The following is a 22,507-nucleotide window of genomic DNA, read 5'->3' on the forward strand; positions in this document are numbered from 1 at the left end:
GTTTTTGTTGTGGGTTTTTTGCTGCTGTCAAACACCTCCATCAGAAACTGGCACAGACCTCAGAATGGACTTGAGTCAGTAGAGACCAATGTAACTGGGAGAGAAATTTACCCTGAGGACATTACGGACCAAGTTCTCTTGCGTTATAAAGGAGAGAAGAGGGTCTCTCCTTTAAAGTTAATTCAAATGGAACAGGAAAGTTATGAATTCCTGATTCTCAGCTGGGGTAAATCTGCACAGCTCCATTGACTTCAGAAGAAAGGAGATCCATTCACTTTGATGAAGCTGTACTGATTTACAGAAGTCAAGGGTCTGGTCTTCTTTGGAGCTGCACCAAGCAGTACACAAAGCTCATTGGGGAGGATAGTATCCACTTGTAGCAGTTTTGGGGAAAAGCACATGCCTACACGAAAGAGCACCACAGCTAGTTCCAAAGGTAGAACTGATGGAAAACAGAGACCACAAACAAAAATGTAAGAAATGGCAATAAAAAAGAACTCTCTTGGTGGCAGGTTGCCAGTTCCAGCTGGCTTAACGAATACATTTCAGAATAAAAATACACAAATACACAGCCAAAAACCCCCCATTAAAATAAAATATCCACGCACTCAATCTGTCACCTACATTTCTTTCAACAGAACATTCTTACTTTTTAAAATCTGTCAGCCCTAGATGGGTGCAAGATTACACTGTGGGTACAAATGGGATCCAATACATTTCTGCAGTATCAAATACAAGCATAGCTTGTATTTCTGGACACAGGGTTACTCCCTCTATCCCTCACCAGTGACTCAGGACTCAAAATATAGAATGTATCCTTGGGTAAGAGGGAAGTGAACTTTTTCTAATACTGTTAGTGTTTCCTCTTTTGCACACAAGGATATCTACAGGAGTCTGAAACTACAGTAACTTCTACTAGCTTGGTACTGTGGGCAATTTTATGCCTCTGATAATGAATGCGCCTAGGTCTGTAAACTTTCATACTTTCTTAGATGTTTTTCCTTTGCAAAAAACCTAATTTGTGCCAAGGACTTATGTAGTCCTAATGATTTCTGAGATAAATCAGAATCAGCACAGGTTCAATGGCATACATCAAAACTATGTAACTGTTTAGTAGGTCTGTGCGAAGCAGCTAGTATTCACTTTGGATTCGGCCAATTTGGGGGACAGTGATTTGACTCGTTGATTCGAATCACTGTCCCAAATTGATTTGGCTGAATCTGATTCAGAAATTCATCTGCTGCTGAATCTCCGAATCAGCCAGGTCCATTCCCACCCAGCCCGGCCATAGTTGCCCCGCCTGCTGCAGCTCCCACCACTTGGAAAAAAAAAAAAGCCCCGACTCAGCAGCTGCTGCCAGGCAGGGGGATGATCCTTGCTGCTCCCCACTACCCCACACTGTGTGGGGGGCTCTCCACGAGCCCCTTGGCCCACCCTGCTCCCCCAGCCCCGCCATGGCTGCCCCGCCTGCCGTGGCTCTGGCCCTTTAAGAAAAAAAACCCAAGAAAACCCCAGATTCACCATTCTTGCCAGCAGGGGGCGATCCCCACTTCCTTGTGCCATGTCGGGGGCTCTCCCACTAGCTCCACAAAGCCCTGAGGCCACTGCAGGAGTGGTGAGTCCTGGGGCTTTTCTCCATATTTTTTCCTTAAAGGGCCAAAGCTGTGGCAGGTGGGGCAGCCATGGCGGGGCTGGAGGAGTGGGGAGGGGCATCGGGGTCTCATGCAGAGCCTCCCACACAGTGTGGTGCAGTGGGGGGCAGCAAGGATTGCCCCCCACCTGGCAGCACCCGATGAGTACCGGGGCTTTTCTTTAAAGGGCTGGGAGCTGTGGCAGGCATGGCAGCCACAGGGAGGCTGGGAGAGCAGGCAGGGGATAGGGACTGGCAGGGGTCCCCCAGTGGTCCCCTCCCCACTCCAGCCCCTCCTCCCCTGCCCTTACTTACCAGCTCCGAGTCTAGCTGCAGCTCCTTGCTGCAGCCACTGGGGACTGTTTGAATCAATTCAGACCTTTTAATTGGTCCCCTGATTTGATTTGGATTCAGAGATTTGGCCACCAAATTGGGCTGAATCTCCTCTGAATCGAATTACCACCTGAAACTTTGCGCAGCCCTATTGTTTAAGACACGAAGACCAGAGTACTAGAGAATAAAGACTAGTAGACAATATTTTCTGTTTTTTGGGGGTTTTTTTAAATGCAGGAATGTTTATTTCTTAGCAACTGCCTGATCCAATACTCTCCTTTTCCCCATCAGCATTTGTTAAATTCCATTTGCTACTAAACAGTTTTGAAAAAACAATGTTCTTCATATTGTGGTGTACTGCCTGGTTGCCTATTGCTAGTTCAAGACCATCAGAAGCTCAGAATTCATACTTAGGATCATGTGCATCTAAACTAGAAATGCTTTTAATCCAGACAAAGATACGTCAGTCCGTAGAAGTTGAACTGTTCTGCTGGGATACTGTATGTAATATAGTACAGAGGGAGAAGATACCATAAATTCTTTAAGTATAAGGTGCTAAATTATCCAGATTACTTTTCTGTACCTATTTGAACTTGACTCTGGGATATCTCCTGGGTTTCTTCAAACAGATCCATTTATTTTTTACTGGGATAAATAGTAACACAGTGTTCCCACTTGTATGCAGGGGAAAGATGTGGGGACCCACATACAGTGCTGCCGCATTACTTTAGCTCTCCCCCACCACCCCGCAGAGACAGAAACTGCTGTTACCATATTTCCTCACTTATAGTGCACCCTCCAATTTCCAGCAGCTGAATTTTAGAAAAAGGTGTGTCTTGTATGTGAGAGGAATATGGTATTTGCTTCTGAGTGAGGTAAATGCGATGGAATAACACTGGTGGAGTGAAGTTCTTAGATTCCAGTTAACTGAATTTGGTGATAGGAGTTGTATGGGGCTTGTACAGGGAACTTAATATTCAAGTTTTAACACTTCAGGCAACAAGAGTTACTTGCAAAGATCAGGACAAACCATAAATCCAGTGAAACAGTGTCTTCAGCTCTGATGTGACTAATGCATAAAATTATCCCTTTTTATTTTATTGGTAACTTTGGCTTAAGGCATAGAAGTAGATTGTTCAACAAATAGGGCATTATGCTCAGCTCAATTAATTGGATCATTTGTTTATGATGGTATTTCTTTCAGTTAAATGTAAGTCAGCTTGAATGACAAGTTGGGAGGAAGATGGAGCATATGAAACAAATTTTACTGCAAAAAATGTAATAGGAGAATAGAATTTTTACATCTCATAGGAATAATAATGGAAAAGCTTGACTTAACAATACTTCTTTCTTCAATCTGAATGTACTCCCTAATAATTGGAGTACATTAACATGTAGTTTGTGGCACCGAGTACGAGGCCCTGAAGCTCCTGAAGAACCACCAGAGGGGATGCGAGGACCACAGAGCTGAGAGGAGACCCGGTATGCTGGTGAGGTGCACTGCCCCGGCCCGTCGGACCCAGGCCACTGTGTGAAGGCCTGGCAGATTGGCCACCCCGCTGGCAACCCCACCAGACCAGACCTCCAAAGACCCCCCAGCAGAGAGACCTGCCCCAGAGATGCCATCACACAGGTCTCTGCCCAGGGATCCCCGACCGAACATGATGCCCCGACCGGACAGCCCCCTTTCCAGACCCCTGAGACCATCCGATGCCCCGAATTGCCAAGGATCCCAGAGCCACCTGGAGGAACTGAGCTGCTGGTACCCCCCCATTTCCTGAGCATGCCGGGGTCTCCGGGTGTGGAGCCCACCACCCAGCAGAGGATGCCCACCCCATGTCAAACCCGCTGGCTGGGGGAGCTCTCCTGGGCCACCACCTTTGAGGCCTTGGTGGCCTGACTCACAGAGGAGCTCTCAGTGGTCACCTGGCCCGGCCAGCCCTGGGGGGGCTACAACAGACTGGCGACATGATGAGACCACAGACCGCAGCCACAGAGGTGACCCAGGTGCCAGTGCTATGACCTGGTGGCAGCCTCCCAGATCCAGAAGCTGTACTGGGCCAACTGTCCCAAGGTGGTGAGAGAGATCCTGGAGGGACCTTCAGCTTTCTGCCAGATCCCCTGGGAGACTCTGTATAATTTCTTCAGCAGGGTCTTCAACTCCCCAGCAGAAGCCACTACCCCATGCCCTGTGACCATCAAAGTGCTGACCCCTGTCCCCACAGCAGAGGAGTTCAAGGACACCTTCACACCACAGGAAGTGGAAACCTGACTCAAGAGGACCAGGGACAATGCCCCTGGCAAGGACAGCATCAGGTACAGTCTCCTTAAGAAGCATGACCCAAGCTGCCTTGTTCTCTCTGTTCTCTTCAACAGGTGCAGAGTGTTCTGCCATCATCGCCAAGCTGTATGCCAGCTGCCTGGTGGCCCACATCACCAATTCGGCGGTGACTGGCGGGGCCATCAGCCAGAGCCAGAAGGGCTTCACGTCAAGGGAGGGCTGCTACGAACACAATTTCACCCTCCAGCTGCCCCTGGACAATGCCTGAAGGACTAGGAAGCAGTGTGCAGTGGTGTGGCTGGACATCTGCAATCTCTTTGGCTCTCTGCCCCACTGCCACATTTTCGGCACCCTCCACGATCTCGGCCTACCGGACGGAGTCAACCTGGTGCGAGAGCTCTACAATGGATGCACCACGACCATCTGCGCCACCAATGGAGAGACCGCAGAGATCCCTATCTGGTCAGGGGTGAGACAGGGCTGCCCCCTCAGCCCCATCATGGAACCACTCCTTTAAACTGTGGTAGGCAGCCCTGGCAGGCTCGACCTGTATAGCCAGAAGTTGAGCATCCTGGACCACACCAATGACCTTGTTCTCCTCGCCCATGCTGCTGCTCAGCTGAAGTAGATGCTGGACGTGACGTCTGAGGCGGCCAGGTGGATCGGCCTGCACTTCAGTGTCACCAAGTGTGCCTCCCTGCACATCAATAGCAGGCAGAGGAGCCGTGTCCTCGACTCCACCTTCATGATCCAGGGCCAGGCAATGAGGCACCTACATGATGGCGAGGCGTACTGCCACCTGGGGACACCCACCAGCCACTGGGCCAAGCAGATGCCAGAACAGACCATCAGTGAGACCATGCAGGATGCCCACAAGCTGGACTCAGCCCTGCTGGTCCCCAGCAGAAGACAGATGCAGTGAACACCTTCCTCATCCCCCATGTTGTGTTTGTCTTGAGAGGCTTGGTGGTCCCCATGACCCCACTGAAGAAGGTGAATGCCAAGATCCGGCAGCTGCTGAAGAAGTAGCTGCACCTGCTGCTGAGGGCCAGCAACAAGATTCTGCACATCCCCTACTGGCAGGGAGGCGCTAACGTTCCCTGCATGGGAGACCTCTGTGACATCATGGTGTTCACCCACACCTTCTGCCTCCTGACCTGCCCAGACGCCACGGTAAGTATCATTGCCGCCAGCACCCTCTAGGAGACCACCTGCAAGAGGATCGCGAGACAACCGACCAGACGTGACTTGGCCACCTTCTTTAGCGGCTTGCTGGAAGGTGAGTTCAGCAGAGACAGCGGGGACTTTGTCTCAGTGTGGAGCCTAACCCGCAACGCCATGCTCCGCCTTTGGAAGCACATTGGCTATGCCTGGACTTGGACTGAGGAGCGCTGGGAGCTGGGAGTCTCCCTGCAACCAGCCCCGCATGCTGACCGTGTTACTGTGATGCCCCACACAAGGACCTTCCTGGAGCAGTGCCTCAAGGATGCCATCTGAAACAAGTATACCGGTGACCTGAGGGCCAAACCTGATCAGGACAAAGTCTTTGATGTCACCTTGAAGTGGGACTCCAGCAACCACTTCATGCCCAGTAGGAGTTTCACATGCTTCGCAGACTGGCACTTCCTCTACCGCACCCACCTCAACTGCCTGCCTCTGAACGGGGCCGTCTGCTTTGGCCACCGGGACAAGAGGTGGCAATGGTGCAGCTACGCAGCAGAGACCCTCCCCCACGAGTTGTGCAGCTGCAGGCTGCATACCAGAGCCTGGCAGCTCCGCCACAATGCTGTCCAGGACCACCTGGTGAGGGCCATCCTGGCTGCAGCAGGGGAGATCTCCATGAACCACACCATCCCGGGCTGTGAGAGCCAGATGCGCCTGACATGGTGATCATGAAGGAAGAGGCCAAGAAGACTGTGATCATGGACGTGACCATCCCCTTTGAGAACTGGCACCAAGCCTTCACTGACGCCTGGGCTTGCAAGTAGGAGAAGTATGCCCTGCTGGCCAACATCTGGAGGGGCTGCGGCTATGATATGACAGTCAACGCCCCCATCATGGGGATGCTCAGAGCCTGGGACCCCAGCAACAAGAGTGTCCTGTGTTCCTGCCACGTCTCCCACTGCTACGCCAAGCTGATGCGCTGCCTCATGGTGTCTGACATGATCTGCTGGTCCCATGACATCGATGTGGAGCACATCATGGGCCACCGCCAGTATTCCAACCCCACCAGACTGATTGCCACCCGACTGGACCCAGAGGGGACTGCCTGAACCCCCCCTCTGCACCAGATGGACTTCACTTCAAGAGGAATCTTCAGTAATGGACCACCCTACTCCACCCGAAGAGGACCCCCATGATGAGACTCTATATGGGCTGAGACACTTTCTTTGACCTACTTCCTCCACCATTGTGGACCATTGTACAAGTTTGTGCGTGTCTATCTTCTTTCTCTCTCAGCGTTGCAAACCCCCTCCCTCCCCTTCCCTCGCTCCCCTCCCCCACCCCTGGGCTTAGTTGGCTAACATTGTATTTTCTGTAACCTAGTTGTATTCCCCTCCTCACCCCCATCGCTCTAATGTTAGTTCTTTGCTTGGGTGATTTGTATTTCCCTACTGGCTTTGTCATCTTTTTGGATTCACAATCCTAAACATCTACTAATAAAATTCAATTTATCCTGGTATTTGTGCATGAAGCTACAATGCCCAGCAAGTCACCCAATCCAAATGTTTACTTTACTGTTAAAGCTAATTTTGTAGTGCTACACGTTCTCAGAGCACATAGCACTTGTATAGGGATAATAAGGCACAGGAATCGTACTTACACAAGTAGTACATTAGACCTGATAGGATAAATGGGAATGAATATCCATTGCCCAGCCATGTTCTAGTTCTCTCCTAGAGTCCCTAGCAACACTCCATTACTCTCATGTCTGTGTCAAGATTTATTACCCTGCCTACTACCCCACCAACTACAGAGGACTGGCTAAAAATGGTGATTCCAGCAATTAGTGATGGAGGACAGGGGGAGGTGAGGTTTTGTAAGGAATAAAATATCACTGGATTCTCAGAATTAGAGATGAGTTAGTCTTATGTGGTCATCTGGTCCAGCCCCCAGTGAGTACAGGATTAGTCATAATATTCTCCCTTGCTTATCCATAAATATTCTAAGTGACTGGGCATTTCCCTTTCCATTGAGAATGCTTCTCAGACAAACAGACCTTCTGTCAGGCAATGCTTCTTGAAAGTCAAGCTTAATTTTTACTTCCTTTAATTTCATCCCAACTGCTACCTCTTTCTGTCCCCTTCTTTGTTAGCAACCTTGCTTCAGGGACAGAGTACATTATGGGATGAATGTCAGGTGGCTTTTTCAGAGCAGCTCTCTGACTGTGTTAATAATGCCTGGCTCCATCTGTGGCAGAGAAAGGGCTGGGGATGGGTTCCTTTAGCCAGCATTGTATTGCTGTACGGCTGAGAGCTTTGCTGATAAAGTTCATGCTCCATGAGCCTCAAGACACAAGGCATCCCCTCATCCTTTTGCTTAATCAGAGGCTTTATAACCCACCTTTATGAGAGAAAAGAAGGTGGAAAAAACAAGCAAACAGGATGAAGAGAGATGACAGCATAGGTGTCTGCTGCCCTGAATTCAGTACAGGTGGTGCTCAGGATGATCAGGCCCTTAGGAGCACTAATGGAGAGATCATCCTCCATTTCCAAGGCTCTGAGAATGAGCTGTGTCAAATAGTAGAAAAGGGACAAAGCAACTTTATTGATACTGGACCTGACTGGAAGTTTCATTGTCCCACGAGGGACAGGGGATGGGAGATTTGCTAAACAATAAAGGAGGGAGAAGCATGTGGGATTCCCTCAACCCAAATCACTGGGTGTGATTTGTTCACACACTCTTCTCAAAGTTTTCCACCTTGGCATTCATATTAAACTACATATGTTTGGTATTTGATGGGGATCTGCCCAGGTCTGAGAGGAATAGGTATTCATACCACAAAAAGTAACATAAGCACAACCCACACTCCGGTTACTGTCAAAGCTGACAGATCATGGGCTGAAGAGCACTGAGAATTGTGGTGGGCTCGCTGCTTTTGCCCGGAAAGCCTGGCTTGGAGAAGGACACTTTGGATTGGTGGAACATTTCCACCGATCAGGCAACAGCTGGGAGGGGCTTGCCCCACCCGTGCTCGGAGGGGGGGGGGAGCGAGGAGCCCCTGGACCTGATTGAAGACTTTGCCTTAAAGGTGTGGCAGACTTCAGGGGTGGGGCCTCCGGTGTAAATAAAAGCCCAGCATGCCCAGCATACTGGGCAGATGTAGTGAGGGATGGTGAGGAGAGAGGAGCTCCAGGGAAGACCATCATCGGAACTCTGCCTGAGCCTCGACGGTGTGCGGATCGGTGCATGGTGCTCAGGCTCTGGGAGGTGCTCAAGGTGACTTGAGCTTGTGAACCTGGCAAGCGGCTGGGTGAGGCAGTGTATGGATCAGCATACAGTGAGCCGACCCTGGAAGCAGCTTGAGGCTGCTTGGGCCCCACACAGTGCACAGGTTGATGCATGGATTGCTGGCCCTGGAAGCAGCTTGAGGCTGTTCAGGCCCCACTTAGTGCACAGGTTGATGCATGGAGAGCCAGCCCTGGAAGCAGCCTGAGGCTGCTCAAGTTAGCCCCGGCTCTAAGCCGGATAACCCGAGCCCCGCTGTGTGGCTCAGCATAAAACTAAAAGAGCCCAGGTGTCCAGAGCAGGGCCCAGGAAGGGGAAAGACCCCTGGCATGAGGCTGTGGAACCGGAGCCAGAGAAGTCTTGGCTCTCATAGCTCCCTGGGTGCCCAACATGGGGCACAGGACCCAGAAGGAAGGACCCTCAACTCAAGGCCAGTGGCTCCAGGAGGCCTGAGATGGTGTGGGGACCCAGAGGCCAGATCAGCAGCCCCCAGAGGAAGGAGAGTGAGTTACTGGGAACCCTGCAGGGGAGGTGCCCCTGGGCAAGGGTCCCTGGGAGGTGGGCAAGGGGGGAGGCCCCACACACCCTCTGCTCTCCAGAGCTGGAGGGGAGGAGACCCCGAATATACACCGGGGAGGGTTCTGTGGAACCCCCAGTAGACCTAGGGGGAGAAAACCCTATCCCATTTGAGGGACCAAGTCGTTGGAACCCCGATAGGATGCGTCTAATATCTGTTATAGTTATGTTTCCTATTTGGTATCTATTGTTATTGGTGTTATAAATAGTTGGGTGTATTAATTCTGTATAATAGACTCTGTAAGGATGTCTTTATTAGCTAACCCACTTGTGGTCTAAACTTGCTGGATTGACTGTCCTGGGATCCACCCCTCTTCTGGGCTTGAGGCATGGGAACTTACCTGAATGCCCTCCCTAGGGCAGACTTCCTCTTGCCAACAGATCTTTATATGTATATTTGTATCTATATCTGTAATTATATCTATCTTAAAGAGTTTTATATATAAATGTTGGTAACTCAATAAATTGTATATAGTTAAGAACTTTGGGCCTGGGCTAACTATAGAGGAAAGAGGGATCTGCCCAAAATTCTGGCATCCCTCTCACAGCACCCCCTCCTGCCTACCCATCCCATTTTATTGAGAATAGGGCACACCCTTGAGTGTACCCGAGTTACAGAATAAATTACCCTCTACCTCTTAGTGTTAGTCTGTCCACACCGAGATAGAACTCAAAGGCATGGTAAACATGTTTGCAGCACCACATACTGCACAGTCTGGTGTTCTACATGCTGCAAGGGCACACTGCCCGAGCGTGCGCTGTGCCAGGTTTTTTCCCCCACAGGTTTTTTTGACCTCTGGATATAGGGGTAAAAAAACCTGTGGAAAAAAAACGGCACAGCACATGCTCAGGTAGTATGTGCTGCTGAAAAGTGGAGTCAGGCCACCTGGAGCTGTGCTGTGGCTGCTGGCCAGGCTCCACGTGGCAGAATTGCCATGGCTGCAGCCCCAGGAGGGGCCCAGGATCCCAGGTAAGGCTGCTGGGGCCAGCCCAGTGCTGGCCACAGCCTTCCCTACTCCACCTGGAATAATTTGCTGTGCACCAAAGTATATGTGGCACAGGTATTTCCTGGGGACAAATAGCTGTGGTGCAAGGTGTGTTGCTGCTAGTTATCCCTGGGGAACCAAACATCCATGCATGTCTGGACACCCCCAGGATTAGCATAACTGGGATTTCTGAGTCCTTCTGAAATGGATCCTGGTCTTTCCATGTATGTACAATAACTCATTTTCTTTGTCACCTACATATTGGATGTGCCTGCTCCCTATGTGACCAGGCACAGGTGGTACTCCATTTTTTAGCACACATCCCATAGGTTTGACTCTCCCAAGTGCTTGCAAAGTAGGTGTCTAATGTGTATGATGGAAATCAGGTCTGCTCTGTGTGGTGCATCTAGCTGAACCTGTCTAGTTAGGAATCCAATACTAGGAAATTTTTTAATCTGATCCAAAGAAACTCAGTGAAAACCCTTATTTTGTTGACTTTTGAGAGCAAATGTGGGTCACACATGCTCTAGCTGACAGCATCCTGCTGAGCAAGAAGATGACTTCAGTATTGCCCCAGATTTTTCTTTTGTGAGCAAGGGTGCATATACCTCCCAGGCATTAAAACAAGAAAGAAATGGCTTTTGTGGGAGTAAGTGAAAACAAAATCAAGAGATCAGAAATCCAGAACTCAATCCACCTATAAATTTGCCTGTGGCACCAATGAGAACCAACCTCCCACCCCAAATAACAAATGCGAAAAGCATCTGTAGTATCTTAATGTCCTTCCCTTTCTTTCTTTTCCCTGTTTTTTTACTCTTTATGGGAGAAGCTGTCTAAGATGCTAAAGGCTGTTTACAGAACATCAGTTACTTCTGTCTCATTTTCTCCCTGGTAAATTATGCTTTTCCCCATTTCTTCCTCAGCACCGTTGTGAGATGCTTGGTAAAGACAGACCAATTTATATGTTAAAAAGAATGAAAAGGTCAAACTTTTATGTATAAGCATAAATGAGTGATGTGGGAACCTAGGTTTTTTCTGTCCATCTATGATAGAGGAGAGGTTGCTACTTTTTACTCGCACCATGTTTAGGAACATATAACAGGGTAAATCTGACTACTGGGCTGAACTTACACTTCTGAAAACTTACACTGTAATGCATGCTGGTATCTCTCTTCGCTACTGATTAGATAAGGGCTGTTGAATTGGTGGCCCACAGACCTCATGCAACCTGCAAGGGGTTAACATGTGGCCTGTGGGCTCCTGCCCAGCCACTGCTCCCTCGCTTGTTCCTATTGCTACAGAGGTCCGGGGCTCTGACTCCCCCTCTCTCTTCTGGCTTCTGCTTCCTGCCCCCTGCCCCTAGGGGTGGGGTAGCACAGTAGGCTTGGGGAGAGACCATGTTGCCTGTGTGGCCAGGAAAGGAGCTGGGCTGCCCATGCTATGTGTGTGGTGAAAAGGGGGTGCAGCTATCTGAGCAGCCAGAGAAAACTTGTGAGGGCCACCCCTGCAGTGTGCAGCCCACACTGGTGTATGACTTGGGGATCTGTGGGGCTCACACCTCCTCCCCTCAGCCCCACGTCTCAGAAGTTGGACAACCCTGGATTAGGTTGTGGATTAATCTCTTATGGGAAGCAGCAGCAGATCCAGTGCTTGAGAAACTTCATATTTTATGGAACAAAATGTTAGATGCTAGGATGTACAAAATAATGCTGCATTGGCCACTGAGTCTAGCAAGTAGTGTAATGGACCTGTTCCTTTTCAAGTTCCCCAGGATCTTCAGGAATGTTTATATGCAAGTTAGAGATATCATGCTACTTGGATTAGACATGGAAATCAGAGTGACCTGGCTAACATCCCTTCATTTAACAAGACATGCTGTAATGGCCAAGGCAATGTTTGAACTATTATGAGTGGAAACTAACTGCTCCCTTAGAAATACCTAAGTTGGTCAGATAATTTGGGATTTTCAACAGTATTTGGCATTGGGATAGCTCTTCTACCAGTTCCAGTATGAACAGTTATGTCAATACTGAATTATTCTAAATATTCTACCCACACTGGCTGCTTGTAACAGGGAACCCCTAGCCATGTTACTAGAAGGGCCTGAGAGGATAGGAAACCCAGGGCCAGAACAGGTAGTAAGGAGTAGCATCCCAGGTGGACTGAGCCAGGGACTAATGAGGCCAGGTAGCTAATGAAGCAACTAGCTGTACCTGGTCCCTGGGTGCAGAAGACCCAGTCACATGGCATGAAGAAGGCTGGGCTTGGGAGATTTAAGCTCAGCCTCTGACCATGCAAGGGGGGCTGCCCCTGCCTGTGGCAGGGAGAGATGCTCCTGGGAGCAAGGGGCTGCTGGAGGTAGACAAGCCACCCAGGGGAGATGGAGTGAGACGGGTCTTATGGATATAGGGCCTGTAGGCAACATTTACCCCAAGAAGGGACACTATTTGTTTTTGTAATACAGCTTTCTTGTGGTTTTGTTCTGTTTGAACTTGATCCTGGAAGACCAGATTGCAGCTACAGGAGTGGAGGAGGCTATGAGCAAGGAGTGCTAAAAGCTAGTTCTAAACTAGAGGGGTGGAGACTGGTGTGGTGAGATTGGAGCTGTAGGAAGGGCTGCCGCCAAGGTGGGGCCAATACCTGGGAACTGAGGTCTTAAACAGGAGACCAAAGCTGAGTGTACAGCCGAGAGGAAAAGGGGGCCTCAGTTGTCACAGCTATGGCCCTGACAAGTGCTTTGAAGCCAGTGGGAACACTCCCTTAAAGGGGAACTACCAGAGGGAGAGCACAGGCCCCAGTAGGGTTCTGGGGTGGCAGCCCCCCAAAAGTACCATGCTGCTATACTTGCATATTACTATATTCATTGTACTATCAGACTATAATTCATTGTTTTGCTAAGTGCTGTGGGCCAACCTGGCATAGGAAGTTTATTACAGTACATAAAGTTTACTTTGCTAAAAAGATCTCAGGGTAACCATTTAAAACAAAGATGGCCCAAACTAAAAGTGCTCTCATCTCTCTAGGGGTGCAGGCTGGTTCTTATCTGCCAACTCTGGGATAGTTCTGACCTGATCTAGAGTTATCCTAAATAGAAAATGATTTCTGCAGTGATTGATGATTGAAATCTGTTATCAACAACAGGAACAGAAGTGTTCAAGGATTATATGAAAAAATATACCCTTAAAAGGGGACTCTTTCGGCATTAATAAGTTCCAACTGAGATATCACGTGTGTTACCATCAGGTGCAATGTACCAGGGCCTAGGGCTGTACTGGGGAGTCGGTGTCCTTGCCCTGTGATATGGTTTCTGCTCATGGTGACTGAACCACCTGAGGCTCCTAAACATCAGCAGATCTGAAAATGTTAAGGACTTCACTAGGTTAGATGGTTAAACTAAGGATAGTACTGAATTCAGGGAAACAACTCTGCAGCCACAACAAAAATCACATTCTGGATTTTAAGGGAGAGGCCAGACAAATTTTCTCTAGCCAAAGTGGCTGCAGCCATGACAAAAAAGTAGAAAGAATGAAGGCCTTTAGAACTACTTTATTTTAATACATATTAGTGGTATAGCTAGGGATGTAAATTTGGGTGGACTTCAAGTTAAGAGGATGTACACTGGCCCCAAGTACAATGTCATAGCAACTAATTTATACTGCAAATAATTTAAAACAGGCTCAGATTTGTGCGGGTTTGGGTGATAGTTTAATGACTGTGGCCCACCTGACTTTCCATTCCTGAAGTGCGTGTAGTGGTGTAGTACCGACCAACTAAATGAGAAGCAGTATTACTAGTGGCGTAGCACTGTACTATTAGTACTACTAGTGGTATAGTATCAACTGACTAAATGACAAGTAGTACTACTAATTAGGGCTGTGCAAAACAGATCCTATTCAATTTGGATTCAGATTCGGCTCAAATCAGGGACAGTGATTCGATATATTGATTTGGATCACTGTCCCTGATTCGATTCAGCCGAATCCGAATCTGAAGATTCGATGCTGATTTGGTGAATCAGAAATTCGGACACAGAGACAGCTTGAAAAGTTTTTTCTACATACCTTGAGGTAGCAGTGAGGCTCACGATCACTGTGATGCTGGGGCAGATGCAGCATTCCACAGGAGCGTGGGGGGGCTCCTCAGCGTGCTCAGCAGCAAACATGGAAGTGGGCTGGAAATACTTCCGGTCCACTTCCGGTTTTGCCAGGGAGTGTGCTGGTGGGCCCCCCTTGTCCCTTCAGCTCAGTGATTGGCTGCAGAGGGACCCCAGGTGTCCCCCCAGACCCAGGAGGCACCAGTTGCTGAGCCAAAGGGGGCATGGGGGGCCCTCCTGCATGCTGCCCGGTGGAGCAGGAAGTGCTTCTGGTCCACTACTGGGTCTGCTGCCAAGCACACTGGGGAGCCCCCCGTGCTTCTGTGGGATGCTGCATCTGCCCCAGCACCGCAGCATTCAGAGTCCCCTGATACCTACAGGTATGTAGAAAAAACTCTTAAAGCTGTGTCTATGTCCAAATCGATTCGGAGGGTTCCGAATCGATTCAGAGAGATTAAAGGGTCCTCTGATTCGATTCAGATTCGGAGATAATAATAATAATAATAATAATACACAGATAAGAATACCATTGCAAAAGCAGAGTTAACATGCTCTTTGCTATAATCTCTCCATCATTCTCTCTCTGAATTTCTGAAATGCCTATCAGTAAATTATGCAAGCTCTGCTAGGAAGGTGAACACTAACTTAACTATCTTATGTTACAATTTGCCGTAGTAAGCAAGTATACAAATTATCCTATTATCTATTAGGTAATCAAACAGTGATGTTTGTGGTCTATTGATCACATGAATGGATCCAGTTCACTTCCTGTACCTAGGTTTGTAGAAACCTACTTGGTGTCAGCCATTTTACAGTATCCAGATCACATCTTGGGGAGACTTACTGTGGCAAAGAGGTTGGCTTCTGATGGGTTGGAATTAAATCTGTATAAGTTTTGCAAGATACTTTAACTTTCAGTAGCTTTGAACAAAGTGCTCATCCTAATCTTTAAATGGCATCTTTTACACATCATAAAGTAGCTTAAATGCCACTTCTTAATATGTCCAAATCCAGTGTTTTCCTTCCTCTTGATATATAAAACTATACAATGGGATACTTACTATTGTGCAGAGTCATTAAGCTGATATTCTCGGGACCGGTTGAAGCATTCCTGGATTCCAGAATCTGCCCAGAGTCTCATCATAGCTGACAGCAGCTCTGGAGAGAAGGGCTCTGTGTCCTCCATCCGACTTACTACGTCACAGACCATCTTAGCATCAGCCTAGAAGGGAAAGAAGCAACTGGTCACATTCTGGAAACAGAGAATTGTTCTCTTCCTGAGAATTCAAGATAGTTCATAAATTCATCTCGTAAAAAAATTACATTCCTTATTTTCCAAATATTGAAATGTTTTTTCTCAGGTGTTCTAAATAAATAAATAAATTCATGTCAGCAAAGCCGAAATGCTTCATTTCACCATGTTTGAAACAAAAATATTTTTGCTTTTTATTTCAAAATGGCATTTTACATTTTGCATTTCACCTAAATTAAAAAAGAAGGGGTAAACATAGGGTTAGAGGACCTGAAAACAGAATAATTTGATTTAGGTGACCAATACTTGATTTTTTCCCCTTTTTTTTCCCATCAAACAACTGAAAATGTACTTGTCTTCTGTCTTCCTAAACCAGCCTTATGCCCCAAGTTATTCTGTTCAGCCACAGAACCAACAGTCTATTATTTCCCCGGCTCTGCTTCTGAGCCTACTGGCTGGACTTTGGTGTTCTCCTGTTACCTGTCTCCCATTCAGACGATACCTGGTATCACATCAGATGAACAGGGGACAGGTAACAGGAGGTCACCGAAGTGAATGCTTTTACTCATACTGGACTTCGTAAGACAATGTTTCAGAGTCATGCAAGATTCTGCCCCACGAGAGGAGCGGCTGGCCAGGGCAGCCCTCCGCGAGCGTATGTCAACCCGGAGCTCCGCAGGGGCCCGATCCCGGATCCAGGCTGGGCAGGAGTTCCAGGAGCCCGGGCACAATTTTGGCTTTGCCCCGGTGACCCGCGTGGAGGTCCAGCGGGCTGCGTCGACCTTGCGCCCGACGCGGGACTTAGAAAAATTTCGCCCGGTGTGTGGCAAGCAGTTAACGTGGGCCTGCCGGGGCGGCCCGGAAGTCCCTATGAACTCGTTTTTGAACGCAGCGTCCGACCCTTTGATCCAGGAGGGAGGACTCTTTTGGTGGTTTGTCCCGGTGACAGGGCCGGGTGCCACATCCGCAATATTTCCAGGAAACGTTCGCGGAGATTTTTGGGGTCACGCTTTTTGGGACCCTAGATGCTCATCTTTGGTTCCAGGAGGGCGGCGAGCGCAAGCTCCGGGGCAGAACCAGGTTGCTCTGAGCGGCGGTGTCTGAGTTTGGTGCTCTGGTGCCTTGTCAACCGGGGGCCCGATCCCGGCGGGGCTAGGCCAGGCGGGAGTTCCAGGAGCCCGGGCACGATTCCGGCTTTGCCCTGGTGACCTGCTTGGAGGTCGGGCAGGCCGGGGCCAGCTCGCAGGGTCCCGGCAGGCATGTGGGGTCCCGGGGTACGGAACTGCACTGGGTATGACAGTTGAGATGTTAGTCTGCTGTATACCAAGTAGATTGGAAACCACTTGCCTAAGAAAGCCCTTGTTCACTTGTTTCTGCTTGTGTCCAGTGCATAATGCTGCTGTTCTTTTTGCTAAAGCTGTCCAGGTTATCTTAGCTTGTATTCTATAACAAGTCCCTGTAATAATTAGTTTACAACAAGAAGAGGACACAACAACTATAGATCTTCATTAACTTGTACTTTTGCCCCTTTGATTGTGTAGGTTTGTACATCCCTGCTCAAATGTCTGATCTAATCTCCCTGCCAACTGCACCATTCAAAAAGACTGCTGAGCCAACATCTCCTACCTAGAGTGCCCTGAAATTGGCTAGGCTCACCGTCAAACTCAATCAGCTGCATGCTTCTAAACCGCAGGTGCAGACTGACGTCAGTTCACTAATTGACAACAACCTTCTCATCTGCCAGAATATCCAGCACTAAGACAGACTTTATACAGCATGAAATGGTGAAGACAAGATATACGGGATTTTTACAGGGATTTTAGAGCTTTTCTCAGCTAGCTCACCTGTTCAGATCCAACCTAGGTCAGCAGCAACTGGAAGTCATTGCCCTCCACTGGCTATTTTGGCCCATATCTAGTCCTCAGGCAACAAATGTGACTACTACAGCAGCTAACATTGTACTTGGCAGTATTTTCAGAGGTGCTGAAGGCTAGAAACATACAGAGACAAACGTATCTGTCCCCTGGACAAACACTGCAATTCAGAGGCACTCTCTAACACATTTTATACACCACCACAAAGGTAAATACTAGGGGTGTGCGAAGTGGGCCCTATTTGATTCGGATTTGGATTCAGCCCAAATCAGGGACAGTGATTTGATTTGTTGATTCAGATCGCTGTCCCTGATTTGATTTGGCCAAATCTGAATCTGAAGATCTGACGCTGATTCAGAGAATCAGTGATTTGGACATAGACATAGCTTTAAATGTTTTTTCAACATTGAAAATTGAATTGAATTGGGGACCGAAGCTTCACACAGCCCTGGTAAATACAAAGCTGCAACAGAGTACTAGGATCTGGTGGAGTCAGGATGCTTCTAGTGAGGCTCTCAGGGGATATGTTAATATATAAGATACTCTCCACTTAGCTTCACAAACTGGAATCTGTTTGCTGAGCAGTCCATAGGGCAGCAGTTCCCCACTTTTTCAATGGCCACACACACCGCTTTCAGTGGTCCAACCACTATAACTGAATTTCAGTGTGCCTCACTCTTCAGGTGCCAAGAATCCATTTGGGCTTGTGACCCGTTGTTTGGGAACTGCTACATACTGTTGGATTTCGCTTAGAGGAGAAGCACCCCATATGACTGACTATAAAAGAAAGAGAGGGTTCTCATACCGGTTGTTTTGTTATGGCTGTTGTGTGCTATACAGGGATGGTTGGGAGCTCATCATGGCCAATATTTTCCCAGAAGTATGAATAAAAGTTAATCAATGCTAGCTGAGTTGAACATGAAAAAGAGAAAGAGAATAAAAAAACTGCATGGTTCCAAGATCTCATCCCTATTTGTCAATTTGCAGTCCTTTACTCATACACTAATTCCAGCAGGGGTTCCCTATTATCCAGTTTCATAGATTTGTCTCTGTGCATTTAATAACAGGTAACTTTCTTTTTTCATTTTCTAAAGAAAAATGATTAGAAGGAAATTGGTGTTCTTGAAAGTAAGAGGCTAGCAATCCTTGCTAGGGTCCTGCATGCAGTAAAAATCTTGGAAATTACTGTCAATGCACTTTGCTCTCCATCAGCAGCTCCTGGCTTAATTATGGATTGATATACATGTTCACCTGCCACTGTTATCTATTCTCTGTTCCAGTTGGCTGGTTTTGCCAGCACTTCTCAACCCTACCACCTACCACAGTCCTGAGTGTCTTACAAGGACGGAATGCTAATGATGTTGGGTATTAAAGTCACTAGGGAATTTAGCCAGAATTGGGTCTCATTTACACTAGAGCATATATGGAGTATTTTCATTCACTTCAGCAGAATGTTCTATTTGTGTAGGCTGGGTTAGCAAGTAAAGCCTAGAATCTGAACTCATCTCTCTGGAAGCAGAACTAGTGAATACAGTCTCCCAGTGGACCACATGAGTTCTCTGTTGTGGTTACATCTCTATTCTCTTAAAGTTTTGCACCAAGAGGCATTTTCTACGCCTAGAAAATGTCTGTTTCAGTCATGCAGCTTTATGTGGATGATTTGGGATGAACAAGTGAATCTTGCATGCATTTCACTCCTGAACAGGCAATCAGAATAAGGCATCACTCAAGGCAAAAGTGGTATTTAAGTGGTTAATAGGCTTTCTGCTTGGCTTTTGCATCATGGGATAAATGTGAATGGGTCAAGTTTCAGTCCACTGTGCTGAAACCTACTTGCCCTTGTTCAGCTGGAAGACATTTTGGGACATTTTTCTTTTGTTGTCTAGATTCCTGAATGCTTCTGTACTGAAACACAAACATTGCAGACTCTCTTCCACTCTTGTGAGAGCTCATACAGTGTAGGATTGCTGAGAAAGTGGTTCATAATGATTTTACAATTAATTTCTTGATGTGGTCTCTGGCCTTGGTGTACCTCAAGAGTGACCTTGGATTGTAACATGCTGTCTCAAGTGGTTAGGTTTTGTCCCAGGGAAAGGCTCCAGTACAGGGGTGGGCAAAATATGGCCCACGGGCCAGATCCGGCCTACCAGACCATTCTATCTGGCCTGCAGGGCCCCTAAAAAATGTAGTAGATTAATATTTATTTGCTCCTGGCTTCCTGTCAAAGATGACAGGAGCCAGGGGCAATAGGACCCAGGGGGAGCCAGCAGGACTGAGCAGCCCAGTCCCGCTCCACCCGCAGCCACTTCCCTGCCTTCCTGCTCCTGCACTGCTCCAGCACCACGTGGCCCTGGGCTGCATTGCCAGACTGGGGAGCATGGTATGTGCCAGTACCCTGGGATCAGGAGCTGGAGGGGTGTGTTTGTGGGCAGGAGAAGAGGGTATGTGTGTGTGTAGGCAGAGTGTGTGCATGTGTGTGTAGGCAGGGACAGAGGGTGTGTTCCTAGGGTAAGTCCTACATGCACACCCCTCTATACACATGCACCCACAACCCCCCTTGCATTTCCATATATGCAGACCTCCACACCCACACCCCCTCACACATGCCAGCCACCCTCCCCCCATACAGCACCCCACAAACCCCATACCCACCCACACTCCACATATCCACATGCTCCCTCACCCCCCCACACCTATCCGCCCCCACAGACACACCCATGCCCTGCCCCACATACCCACACATCCACAGCCCCCACAAATCTATACCCACCCCCACAGCATACAAGAATAAGGCTTCATTTAAGCTACTGTGCAATCACCTCTACGAACACTATACAAACACAAAATCAGGATAAAAATTTTTTTGAAATCAAATTAAAGAATGTTGTAGATGTTTTCTTTTAGAATATAACTTGGTGTTTTCTTGATTCTGAGATGACAAAACCCCTTGCTGAAAGAAGTACTTCTGAGGGCAAGGGGAGGGACTTCTGGTCACAAGATGGAGACCAGGGGGTGGGTCACCTGTCAAGGGGGAGGGCTACCCATGTGGCCCTCAACAGCTTGCCTAAACTGGGTAAGTGGTCCTCTGCCCAAAATAATTGCCTGCCCCTGCTCTAGTGCATCAACTACCCAGTATTTGGTTATTCCTGTCAAACCTGCTGCATTAACTGAGCTTCAGACAGCAGCATCTGTGGCAGCTGGTGGGGAAGGATAGCAATATAAGGCACCTTACAGTTAGTGATAAAGTGAGGTGAGTTACTACAGAAAATTGGCAGGAGTGGCAAGATAGCAGGGGAAAGTATGGAGTCCTCAAGGTAGCTTGCCTATTAGCAGGTGAGGGGGAAGATCCTCAGCATAATCTACTGACTTCAGAAAGATAAATACATGCCAGGAAAATTTAAGCCCTCTGAATCCAAATCTGTCCCTGAAACTTCCATGGAATTCCATCCTCTAGCCACATCCAGATGAGCAGGGGCACACACTTGCAGCAGGAAAAATAATAGCGCCTCAAATTTATGCTGCTACTTTGAGCATTAGCGCACGCCCCTGCACATGGTCTGTGTTTAGGGACAAATTTTCCTACTTCCGGCAAACTGCCTTTTCCGAGCTCCTCCCGGCTCCTGGCATTTAGAGCAGCTGGGGCACAAATGAAATAGTAGAGATGCTCTAGCCAGCCGCCAGAGCGTCTCCCTGGAGGATCAAGTCTCCATTTGTTCTGGTGCACACTATTGTAGTGTGTGGCATGCCACCTTCTTTCCACTTAATAGTTTCATAGTTTGTAGGGTCAGAAGGGACCTGAGCAGATCAAGTCCGACCCCCTGCCTTGGTAGGAAAAAGTACTGGGGTCAAATGATCCTAGCAAGGTGTTCATCTAGCCTGTCTTAAAGCCCCCAGGGTAGGAGCCAGCACCACTTCGCTTGGAAGTTGGTTCCAGATCCTAGACATCCTGACAGTGAAGTAGTGCCTCCTGATGTCTAGTCTGAATCTACCCTCTGCCAGCTTGTGACTGTTATTTCTAGTCACTCCTGGTAGTGCTCAGGGGAACAGGGATTCCCCCAATGCCTGCTGGTCCCCTCTGACTAGTTTGTAACAGGCCACTAGATCCCCCCTCAGTCTTCTCTTGTGGAGGCTGAATAGGTTCAGGTCCCATAGCCTCTCCTCATAGGGCCTGCCTTGCTGCCCCCTGAACATATGAATGGCCCTCCTCTGGACCCTCTCCATGTTGTCCACATCCCTCTCGAAGTGCGGCGCCCAGAACTGGATGCAGTACTCCAGCTGCGGCCTGACCAGTGCCGCATAGAGGGGGAGGATCGCCTCCTTGGATCTGCTTGAGATGCATCTGTGGATGCATGACAAGGTGCGGTTGACCATCCTGACTGCATGGCCACACTGCCGGCCCATGTTCATCTTGGCATCAATGATGACTCCAAGATCCTTTTCTGCCTCTGCACTGACGAGAAGGGGGTTCCTCATCCTGTAGGTATGCTGCTGGTTCTTCCTCCCCAGGTGCATCACCTTGCACTAGTCAGTATTGAAATCCATCCTGTTCTCATCTGCCCACCCCCGGAACCTGTCTAGGTCCAATTACAGCCTATTCCTCTCTTCTAGCGTGCTCACATCCCCCCACATCTTGGTATCATCAGCAAATTTGAACAGGGTGCTTTTTACCCCTTCGTCCAAGTCACTGATGAAGATGTTGAACAGTGCAGGCCTGAGGACTGAGCCCTGGGGAACCCCACTGCCCACATCCCTCCAGGTTGAAAATGACCCATCCACCACCACTCTCTGGGTGCAGCCCTCCAGCCAGTTAGTGACCCATTTGACTGTGTAGGTGTCGACACCACAATCTCCCAGTTTTTTAATGAGAATGGGGTAAGAAGGCCTTCCTAAAGTCCAGAAAGGCTACATCAACTGGTACCCCTGCATCTAAGGATTTTGTGATCTGGTCATAGAAGCCCACCAGGCTGGTCTGACAGGACCTGCTTCTAATGAACCATGTTGGTTGCCCCTAAGCATAACCTCCCCTGCTGGCC

General features: G+C 48.5%; 1 protein-coding gene across 1 annotated transcript in view; it reads right to left on the reverse strand.

Moving 5' to 3' along the window:
- The window catches only part of GNAO1 (G protein subunit alpha o1), a 399,516-nt gene that overhangs the window by 63,021 nt on the left and 313,988 nt on the right, over positions 1-22,507 (reverse strand). The window contains exon 4 of the mRNA XM_019505783.1: positions 15,410-15,570. Coding sequence (XP_019361328.1) covers positions 15,410-15,570 — 161 coding nt within the window. The remainder of the gene's footprint in view (positions 1-15,409; positions 15,571-22,507) is intronic.

Source organism: Gavialis gangeticus, unplaced genomic scaffold (assembly GCF_001723915.1).
Source record: "Gavialis gangeticus isolate Ggan-Ray unplaced genomic scaffold, GavGan_comp1, whole genome shotgun sequence".
In the NCBI taxonomy this organism is placed as follows: Eukaryota; Metazoa; Chordata; order Crocodylia; family Gavialidae; genus Gavialis; species Gavialis gangeticus.